Below are 11,383 nucleotides of genomic sequence, written 5' to 3'. Positions count from 1 at the left end.
TCTAGTTCCAACCCCCCTGCCATGAGCAGTTCTGTAATACAAATATGAAAATAGCTAATTATTTGTTTATTTTGTAGTGTGAATATCGCTGTAAGGAACAGAAAAGAGCAGAGTTTTAAGCATGAGTATCATTTTAGGACATGTGGTTTCTGACTCTGTGCCTTGGTCTAAAGTTATAAATGGGGAAGTGGCTGGAAGAGGGAGATTTGCTGGTATCTTGCCCCCAGTTCTTAACTGCTGATAGACACTAAAAAAAAAAAACCAAAACCCACTGTATTTTTTTCTAAAACAAATTATGAAATATTATAAAGGATCTTTTGATTTGACACAAGACATCTGGTCTTATCTGAAAAGTCAGCAAGTTCCAAGATCTAATCTTGGTTTTGACAAGTTGTGTAGAAGAATACAAGCCTGATGTGCTTATTATCGAATTTCTTCATGGTATTTTGCTGAACTAAGTAGTGACTAAGTTATTAGCAATTCAGGGAATAGTAGGAAGAGTGGAGAGGGGATGCTGTAACTTTTGATTGTGGCTATAACAGGAAAGATTATAGTGTTATCCAAAGATCTTACTGCTTCAGATAAGAAGAAAAAGGAAGAGAAGAGAAAGTTTTATGTTATGCCTGAAATTAATTGGTCTTTGTTGTAGTTACACTATAATAGGAAAAAAGACCTCCACTTCTATCAAATGCTTTCTAAAGTTACACTGTGCTGAAGCTGGCACAATTGCTTGATCATGAGTGAAGTAGAATTTGGGTTTTGGGGTTTTTTTTTCGTGGAAATGGTTCAATTTTAAGCAAGAAATTGTTATCCTAAATTTGTTGTACTTAGTGGTTTGGTTTTGTTTTGTTTTCCAGTGGGAGAACAGAGGTCCAGTCTGTGCAGTATGGTAAAGAAAGAGCAAACAAAGACAGGGTGTTTGCAAGGTAAGTGATTTACATTTGAACAAGATCAGTAAGTCTCCTGTTTGTGTATTTTTAGCTATTATGGGATCATTGTTTTTTGTATGCAAAAATGTAAAATAAAGAGCAACTGTTGTCAACTGTTGCTAGTGGCTTGACTTAACCATATAAAGGAGTTTGATTTGAAATGGGAGCTTGTCTCTTTGAGGCAGCCAGAGATGGGGGAGAATCTTATGATGGAAAAAGTTAATAAGGGTATTCTTTAATATTTCCCCCTTCAGAATATCCTTCAATCTGCGTCGTTTGTTCTTATATGTACTAGCCCTTCTTATGCTATCTTTACTGCGAAGAATAGTCTCTTGAACTGTTCCATTAAAATATTGAGCTAATGGGTATGTTTTATCCCTGATAAGAGCCTACAACTGTCCACACATACTTCCCTTAGAATAAGGTACTGTGAGTGTCTCACTTAGTGAGAACAGCTTTATCACTGTAGTCCCAATGAGGTATTTTACTATGAAAAATTTGGGAGTGAGGTGCTTCTGAAGGTATTCTGTCACAGAGTAGTTGGGTAATCATAGAATCTATTACTTCACTTTGTTTAAGATTCCTGAGGGTTTTAGTGATTACAGGAAAACAGTCAAGATATAGATTTAGTTCTTCATTCAGGACTTAGATACAGTATTCAAAAGTAAAACTGCTGCTGCATCTGTGTTGCAGTCTGCTTGGATCACTAATAGAAAGAATCCTTCTGAGCAGGGTCCGTGCTCTGTCCTCTGTTTGCTGAAATCAGAATGTCTTTTAACATAATTACCCCTTAAGGAACTATGGAGTTCAAGTTTATGCTCATAGACTTAGTATCAAGTCCAGCAACGTTTCTCAAGTACTTGCAAACACTTTTTCAGAGCATTGGTGAATTGAGCCTTGATTTCCTGTGTTGTGGTATCCCCCCTGCCTTCTTTCCCCCTGTACAATGTAATATAATTTGCGTTTTCAGTTGGGCACGCTGTACGTACTTAGCTCCATATTAGAAGGATTTGAGGGCAGAAGTGCTGTAACATGTTTGTTCAACAGGCAGATTTTATAAAACCAATTTGTTCTGTGTGCTGTAGAATTATTTTTTTACTCAATTTACCTTGGGAACCTGCTTAAATTTTTACTTGGGGAAACATTTTTAGTACTCATAAGACTCATCACTGTGACAACTGAGTTTTATTTATTTAAATTAGTTATGAATCAATTAAAAGTTATTTTTCTTGTTGCACCCTGAACTTGGCAATCCCCACAAGTAAGTAGGGCGGAGGTGAGCCAATACTTGGTTCTGAGGAATGTATTTATCATTTTAAAAACTCTTCTTCAGTAGATGGCACTCTTCCCTTTGCATCAGAACTGAAGAAGTGGTGCCAGGGTCACTTGTATTTTATAATATATATTCTGGATAAAATTGAAAGCCGTGGCTAGAACTGATCAGATGTTTTCTCAAGTCTTTTGGGCATTTTGTAGTTAAAAAATACTTGGCTCTTCTGTCCTCAGTAACTTTATTTTCCACCGTTGCCTTTTAGATTAAGGAATACAGCGTTCGTCCTCACCTTTTGAGCTTTTTAATAATGTTAATGTCTGAGGCATATGTGTGTACATCAGTCAGCTGAAATTTATGGTGTATTGTAGCACACCTCGAAAAGCTTTCAATAGTTCATGTGTCCTCTGTCCTCCCCAGCACAGTGTGCAATTAATGCCTTTTCAATTTTAAAGACTTACAGTATTTTTAAGGGTGAAAAAACTTGAAACATAAGGCATTCCTAGAACAATATGTGGTTCAAGAAGCTTAATTTAAGAACATTATGTTTTATTCTTGGTCTTCTAAACATCTACATTTCAAGCTGAAATACTGAGTAGATGTTAGCCCTTCTGTACTTGTACAGAGAATAAGTTATGCTTTTTAAGGTTTTCCCGGTATAATGTGGGTTTTGTTCCTGGAACCATCCTTTCTCTTTCTCAATGTGTCTCTCAGACAAAGTCATAGGAACTGCCTTATTTGAGTTAATTCTGTTTAAGCAAACTTCTGAATAATTTCATTGTAAGAAAGTAACACAGTTTTATTGAGATGTTATTTGAATTACCTGTTTGTTCTAAGTTGGGAATTGGTGATTGCCACAAGTAACGATCCTTTCACACTGAGCGGAACATACAGAGAGCAAAATGGAAATAAAATTTCTTAACAGCCATGTGAATGAAAGAAGCAGTTATAACCTACAATTAGCAGGCTTAGCTCTTTGTCCTCAGGATTTTACTTTAAAATTAGCTGCAGTTGTATTCTTGGATTTCTTGATTTCCAAGCCAGAAAAAAACACTTAAATTTAACTTCAAAAAAATGGAATCTATTACTGTGAAGGAGATAGTCTGTAATAAATTCGATATATTTTGTAGATGCTCTTTTCTTAATTTTCATGTAGCAATAGCTTCAGCATTTAGAAGACTGTTGCTGTGGTTGTTTAGATTTGGGCTGGTTTCTTTTCTTCATTTTCATTACAGCTACTCTCTTGGCCTCATTTATTGTAGGATATTCACAACACGAGAAGACCCGTGAGAATTCCCAGGAGCATGCTAAAAGTGAAAGTAGATAATAAAAGTGCAAAAACTTCGATCAAGTCATAAATTGAGAGATTTCTTAAAGAACGTTGTTTGCTCTTAAAGTCCTTGCAAAGTATTGTAATTCTCTTCAATTCTGATGGCGTGTACTGGAAGGCAGTTTAAGTATTGTATGATAGTGAGTGGGTATCTCAGTCATTGTATTTGCAAACTCCCTATCATTAAGTTGCAATCTCTATTTCCCAAAATCCAGTCTTGCTTCAACCATGCATTTATTCAGGTTAATTAAGTAGTTCCTCAGTTGCTTTAAATTGCATATGTAATTTGTGGTGACCCTGCAGATTTGTGTAATTTCAGTCTTTTGGTCTGAAGCAGGAGTTTCTAGGCTTGCTGAGAAACATCCCTGTGCCCTTTGTCAAAATACAAAGTGAGGCTGCGGCTCCAGGTTACATTTCTTTCTGGGACAGAAGTGATTTAAAAGATTCCCACCTGTATTCCCAAACAATACCCTCTTTCTTTCCAAGCTCCTGTAAGAATTTAGCACTTGCAGGATGCAAAACAAATTCTGTCTTCGAAAGCTTTTGTGTACTGTAGCTGAGTTAATATAATTTGTCATGCCTTTTTTTAGTTGCATTATGTGATTTCATCCCTTATACTTGGTGGGTTTTGTATGTGTCTTTGATGTAGTATTGCAGCTGTTCTTGATTCTGGGGGCAGGTAAAGTTTTTGTTCTCTGTCCCTGCTCAGATAGGGCTTCTTCCAACATTTTTAGGAATGTCTCTGCAGATATACCAGAAATTGAATATGAAATAGTTTAATCTGTTAAAAGCAGTGCCCTGTGCTGAGGTACAGTAGAAGCATCCAGACTGAGCAGACAAACATGGAATTCAGAATTTCAAACTTTATAAAAGAATTTAAAAAATCTTTTATGGCTTACTTCCCCCTTCCCATCTCCTCAGCTGTGTTCTGGCATGACAAAGTTACTTGAATATTGTAAAGAATTAGTAACACACGAGAAATTTGCTGGACTATTTCACAATAAATCTTACACTATAATAAAAAATAACTTACATTTAGAAGTATTGGCAGGAGGACTAGTGTCAAAAAGCCACAGCACTGAGAAGGTTGATGCTGCAGTGTGGTAATTTTTTCTTTGAAATTTCTGCAAAGACAGGAAATGGAGGCAACAAACATGTGGGTGGAACTCTGAGGTTAGAGCTGTTAATAAAATAATTGAAACGAACCTTTGCTGGTAAGTGCTGCAGCTGTTTAGCATGGTAGTAAGCTATTGTTTCTGAAAGATCAGACCCTATCCACAGAAAAAGGTGAGTTTTCTTAACATTGGATTTTTTTGATAGGGAAGAAGGTGCTTTTCTCATTTTAGAGTTATGTTCATTTGTTGCATAGATTGAGGAAGTTTTCAAAAACATAGTTACAAACTATCACTTAAGGTACAGTGCAGTGGGGTTTTTTTTGAAGCAGAGATGAAATTTTGGAAAAACTTGTTTTTTCCCCCTCCCTATATATTTCTGTTTGAGAGACCTCTTTGTAGTTTAATTTGTTTTATGCAGACGAGAATAGTGCCTTTTCACTGTTGCGCTTTAGAAACAATATATGTATACACACACCAACTTTCCTATATTACACTTATTGTTTATTCACGTGTTTTACATGTCTGTCGGAAAATACTGTACCTGCAGACCTGTATGCATGCAGTTTAGCACTGGATATATTATGTTCCTCTGCATTTTTTCCCTCAGCCTGTTCTTTGGTTAGTTAGAATCCACCTCCTGGCAAAGCTGGCTCTTGGTGCTAATCTGCTGGCTGCAGGCATGCTGTCAGCAAAGTCTAGCTAATGATAACTTTGATAAAAGAATAATGAACAGGTAACATTAGACATGCCGTTCAAATCTGCTGGTTTCTTGTTATTTCACCTGTTCAAAACTGTTCAAATTTGCTATGTTTGGGAAGAAAAATAGCTAAGTATTTTGAGATGCTCCAATTTGAAGCAAATTACAGAAGTTGAAATGTTTTAATTGACATGATATCAAGCCAATTACTTTTTGAGTCAAATTAATACTGCTTAAATACAGTGAAGAAACCAGATGTGTGTTTTCCTCAGGAATTAAATAATTATTTTCTCTGTTTTCAATTATCAATGTGCTGTCAGATATTTTTTTCCCTGCATGTAGTAAGGCCTGAAACAGTAGTATTTAGACCAGCCCATCTCCCTTAACCGCTGACATCAGTAGGACTTAAGTACCTATGTAAAGTTAGGTAGTTTGATATGATACTTGGTTGGTTACCATTGTAGACTTTTTTTTTTGCTTAAGGTGGTGACTTGCATTGAGTTTTAAGTTCCATGAGAAGCAAAAATGTATTTGCACTAAGGTTCTCATTTTCAGAAGGATGTAATTTGTGTGTGGGTAGTTCCTTAATTTCTCAAATTTCCTTCCTTCTGGACTTGCACTTTCAGTAAATCAGTAAGATGATGATGAAGGTAAATAACATTTACACTGTGTCCCAAGAACAGCTAAAGCACAGATTATTCTGTGATAGTGGCGTATAGAGCCAGAGAAAGAAATAAAGGAGTTATGCTGATACAATGGTATGTTTTAACCTCATTGTGCAAAGCTGGAAAGTAGATGTCCTGATTTTGGCTGCGATAAAGTTAATTTTCTTCTTAATAGCTGGTACAGTGCTGTGTTTTGGATTTAGTATGAAAACAACACTGATAACACACCCATGTTTCAGTTGTTGCTAAGTAGTGTTTACCCTGGTCAAGGCCTTTTCAGTCTCTCATGCTCTGCTCAGAAGCTGGGAGGGAGCAGAGACAGGACATCTGACCCCAACTAGCCAAAGGGATACCATAGAACATCATGCTCAGTATAGAAACTGGGGGTAGTTGGTTGGAAGGGGCTCATCGCTGCTCTGGACAGGCTGGGTATCATTCAGCGGATATTGTGCATCACTTGTCCCCCCTTATTATTGTTGTTATTTTGTTTTACTTTATTTACTTTATTTCAGTTATTAAACTGTTCTTATCAAAACCAAGAGGATTTAACTTTTTACCCAGTTCTCCTCCCCATTCCTTGGTGGGTGTGAGTGAGCAAGCAGCTGTGTGGTACTTAGTTGCTGGCTGGGGTTAAATCATGGTGGTAGAGTGTAGTGGTAGAATATAAAGGCAAATTAGAATGAAATGGTCATGGCATAGAAGACTGATGAAATTGAGGTTTCACTGGAACATCAGAGGGTTGGTTAATGATAGGGGAGAAGTTTGAACTATATGGCACCATTGAAACTGGAGAAGTAAAGTAAAAGCCTGGTAACACAAAATGCACAGGACATTTAGGGATTATTTGAAAGAATTTTTGTTGTCAGATAAAGAAGTTTCAGTTGAAAACAAACAGCAAAAGTCTGGGTATGTTTAGTTGCAGGATGACTGAAGCATCCAATCTGATGCTAAGAAAAAATCAACCACAATTCTTCAGTGATTCATTTGATAATCTCCACTATAAAAGAGAATTAAAATATTTTATGAAGAATTGCAAGTATGTTCTCATTTGTGCTTAAGAAATAGGTGAAAGAAACAGCAGAAGGGGATTGTAAGTATCCTGGGATTACTCAAGAATGAGTAGTAAAGATTTCCTCAACATCGAGAAAGGGCAACAAATAGAAAATACTGTAACTTTTGTATAAAAAAATTGGTGATATGACCTTTAACCTCAAGGACATTTGTTGCACAGAACCAAATGAAGTTTGGTTACCCACAAAGAAGTTTAAATAGAACGATTACATCTACCATACAGGTGACAAAACATGTTCTGGAAGAAAGCATCACCTGCATGAAAATCCCTGATGAGTAAACAAAACTCGGGAGCTCCATTGTCATGTTGACGACTACTCCACTTTCAGTTTTTCAGAGCCTTTGGGGCATTTTTTGGGCTGATGTTTGCACTGCTTTATTTTTCCTGAGATGGCTGAATAGTGTTACTCAGAGGGTTGGGTTTTTTTGGTGCTTTTTTTTATTTGTTTGCTTGTCTTCTGTTTTATTTCTAAGTTCAGCTATTAATGACTATTCTGTTTGAATCAGGTTCTCCTTGAGGCTTTAGAAATGTCTAGTGAAGTTCAGTGGGTTCCTCTTCCATCTTAACTGTCTCCATCCCAGCCAGCAGTATTTTATGACTGTGTTTCATTGACATTCTTGTACAGAGTACAGAAAATTAATTACAATATATTGAGAAAATAAAGAAATACCCACGTAAACACAGTTTTGCATAATTCTGTTTCTTGTCTTCCATATAATTTGGTTGTCTGTGATAGAACCTAGAATCATAGAATAGTTAGGGCTGGAAAGGACCTTAAGATCATCTAGTTCCCCCGCTCCCTGCCATGGGCAGGGACATCTCACACTAAACCATGTCACCCAAGGCTCTGTCCAACTTGGCCTTAAACACTGCCAGGGATGAATCAGTTTCATTGTGGTGAATTTTATGTAATTTTGTTCTTGCCTCATATAATTTTTGGTTAGTCATTTTAATTTCTTCTTCTAGATCCCCCAGTAAACCCTTGGCACGGAAATTAATGAGTGGGATGGACTGGGAAGTAGTGAGTAGGAATTCACTGTCTGATGATAGGTTGGAAACACAAAGCCTACCATCACGGTCTCCACCTGGAACTCCAAATCAGTAAGTAGCATTGAATCTTCTCTCTCTAGAAGTAACTGTCAACCTCCAATGTGAGCGACCTGTGTGTATAATAAAAGGATTAATGCATTATGGAGACAATAACTTCACAAATTATGTGCTGAGTGGTTCTATGGAACATTTAGCTCCAGGTAAGAGAAACTATTTGGGGGGTGAATTTTAGGTACTTCCCATTCAACCTATAAAAACTGTAAGATGTAGCATGCTACCTTAAATTTGAGAGCTTCAGTTTTCTTGAGCACAGTTAAAACTAAATTATTAATTTGTCTAAGAAAAACCTATTGATAAAATCTGTGTGATATTTTTGAAATAATTGATTCTAGTTAATACCACTTCCTAAAACATTGGGTAAATTACTTAATCAGAAATCCTTGCAGATTTATTCCCCTCAGTTTTTCTGCATTTCTTCCCAGAGCTCACTCTTCCCACATGATAGAGCTTTCTGTTTTATGTTTATAGTTAGTGAAAACTCCTTCCTGATTTCTTTGGGAAAATAGCCAGTTTTTTCAGCATGCTGAAACTGGCTTAAGAATCAGTGTTACCCAATTCTGGATTGCATATACCAGAAGGTTTTAAAAGTCTTTGGCACTGCAGCATATTATTCAAAAGACTGTTGTTGTGTATATCTGTAGCTTTTAAAAATTCTTGTAAAATTAATTTTGTAATATATTGATGCTTATAGCATTGTATAAGTTAATCAGGTATGTTTTAAAGCATTTTAAGAAAGGTGCTAATATCACTATACTAGTTTTTTACATGGGAAAATTTTGGGTCAGAGAAGTAAGACTCTCAGTGCAAAGCTTATGATCCTTCTAGGAGAAGATGCAGGGGGTAAAATGTTCAGATTAAGTTCTGCCATGTACAGACTTTTTTTCTTGGGGATTAATTTTTCTCCTCATTAACTGGACTGTCAGTTCATTTGACCATAATTCTTTCAGGCTTCTTTTAATTGGGAAGGGAAAAAAAAAGGTGTTAGTAATTTAGTGTTAATGAAAATAAATTTTTAACATTTTAAAAAGGCAAATGATGAAATATAGTGTGTTGATCTGACAACATAATTTAGTGATTTTTGAAACGTTAAATTATTTCATAAAAATATGTAGGTGAACATATGCTTGCACTGAGTGTAAATAATTATTTTAGTATTCCTTCGTAGTAGTGTAAGAAATGTAGATTAATAATATTCTTTTGATATTGCACTGCTGTGCTTTCCCCTCTTAGTCGCAACTCTGCCTTCACTCAAGAAGGAGCCCGGTTACGACCCTCGTCAGTTGGACATTTAGTGGACCATGTAGTTCACACATCCCCAAGTGAAGTATTTGTAAATCACAGATCTCCATCTTCCACCCAGGCTAATAGCATCATACTGGAATCATCACCGTAAGTTCTGTTGGTTACTGCAGTATGGTAGCATGCAGGGAGAACCAGAAAATCTAATAAAAAGGTAGCTGTTGTTTCAGGAGTATTAGTAGAGGTCTTACTGAAAATGAAGTGATACAGAAGACCTATATCTGACATGTTCCTGGTGAAGGGTTACAATACCTTCCCCACCCACCCAAAATGCAGATTTGCTGTAATGTAACCCTCAGTGTCTGGATGTGGAAGTGAAAGTTATTTTTTTGATAGAACTGTTTTGTGATTAAAGTTTTTAATTCCCATGAGTTTGAAAATTTTGCTTTTCATCCAAGCGTAGACGTATGAGTGAGCTTTACAAATTACTTACCAAAATACCTTTTTTAACACCTCGTCATTCTAAGACTCCTAGTACGTTTTGTATATTGTTATTAAGTGTATCTGTAAGATGGCACTATTTCTGTCGTGCTGATTATTCTTGACACTGTAAGTTTACAATGCTATAGTGGGTAAAATAAAAACTGTTATTGTGTGTTCAGTTCAGAAAAATGACAAACAAAATATTGAGTTACTCAAATATTTGAAATACTCAGTACTTTGTGACAAAGATGAATTGGGGGAAAAAGGTGCACAATGTACACTGTATTAACACTGCCACTGTACCTTTTTATATATAGCTATACATGTAATGCTAAACTTGCCCTCATAATTTTGTATAATCTCTGTTAGTAAGGAAATTGTGCAAATTGTTTAAAAACTTGAGAATTTTAAAATAGCACATACATAACTACATGTTTATAAACAAATTGTATGTCGTAGGAAAAATTATTCTGGGAAGGTATTTGACACAATTGAAAAACTTTGCTTGGACTATACCTTCAGTTTTAACAACTGTGTGTAACTTCAGGGAGAAAAATAGAATACCAAATTTTTAAAGTTTAGAAAAGTAACACGAGACGTTTTTTATGATAGGGTACAATAGCTCTAGTTTCACCACCAGCTAGTTATTTAGCTTTCAGAGTTTTAAGACAGTAATTTGGCCTAATTAATATAAGATCCCCTTTTCTTTGGTGGGCTTTTCAACCTATTCACGTGGCAAGGGAGTCTCCAAACTGTGGAATGCTTGCAAATCTTTTCTCATATTAGAGTGTTGCTGTACAAAAGCCACACAGTTCCTTCTGTTCCAAGACTTCCAACTGAAGTCAGTTATGGGAAACACTGAATGGTAGAGTAATACAGTCAAGTAAGCACAATTCTTAAATAGTCTCTTTTTATTCATATGCCTTTAAGTTGTAAAAGATGTTCTTGAGTGTCCTTAGGATTTGTTTATTTAGTACCTGATGTCTTGTGTAAGTCACCATGGAAATGAGTCTTAAAAGAAAGGAAGTGGTTTTGTAAAGTAGTTATGCAACTATGGCTGTTCTTTTTCATTATTTTGCACTTTTTATAGCCAAGCAGAAAAAGTATTGCTCTTCTGTCACTAAGTGTTGGCTTTTGTTTTGGGGTTTTTCCATTGTTGGAAGCTAATGGAATTTAATTTAATTATACCTGTGTAATTATCTAGCATAAGATAATTCTTTAGAATGAGGATGCTGACTGTCAAAAATACATGACCAATTAGGGTCTTCTGAAAGTTTCAGATGATATTACTGATTTAAGATTCAGGATCTATGAAAGAAAATAGTAGTCATGAAGTTCATAGCTATATAATTTAAAATTGTATTATTTTAGAGTCCAAAAACCTATTTCTTAAATGGTTTGACCTTTCTGAGTGGAAAAAAAATAAAAAACAAAATGAGTAGTCCATCTGCTAATTTATTGGGAATTTTTATT

The 11,383-nt window shown here is 35.7% G+C and overlaps 1 protein-coding gene across 1 annotated transcript in view; it reads left to right on the top strand.

Moving 5' to 3' along the window:
• Window positions 1-857: 857 nt before the first annotated feature.
• The window catches only part of PTPN4 (protein tyrosine phosphatase, non-receptor type 4 (megakaryocyte)), a gene marked incomplete at its 5' end in the record, with an annotated part of 30,770 nt that continues 20,244 nt past the window's right edge, over window positions 858-11,383 (top strand). Inside the window, 3 exons of the mRNA XM_010009726.1 lie at window positions 858-926; window positions 8,045-8,179; window positions 9,419-9,577. Of these exons, the coding sequence (XP_010008028.1) occupies window positions 858-926; window positions 8,045-8,179; window positions 9,419-9,577 (363 nt within the window). The remainder of the gene's footprint in view (window positions 927-8,044; window positions 8,180-9,418; window positions 9,578-11,383) is intronic.

Source organism: Nestor notabilis, unplaced genomic scaffold, assembly GCF_000696875.1.
Source record: "Nestor notabilis isolate BGI_N333 unplaced genomic scaffold, ASM69687v1 scaffold112, whole genome shotgun sequence".
Taxonomy (NCBI): domain Eukaryota; kingdom Metazoa; phylum Chordata; class Aves; order Psittaciformes; family Psittacidae; genus Nestor; species Nestor notabilis.
Note: the sequence above shows the minus strand (reverse complement) of the source record. Positions and strands in the feature narration are given on the sequence as shown.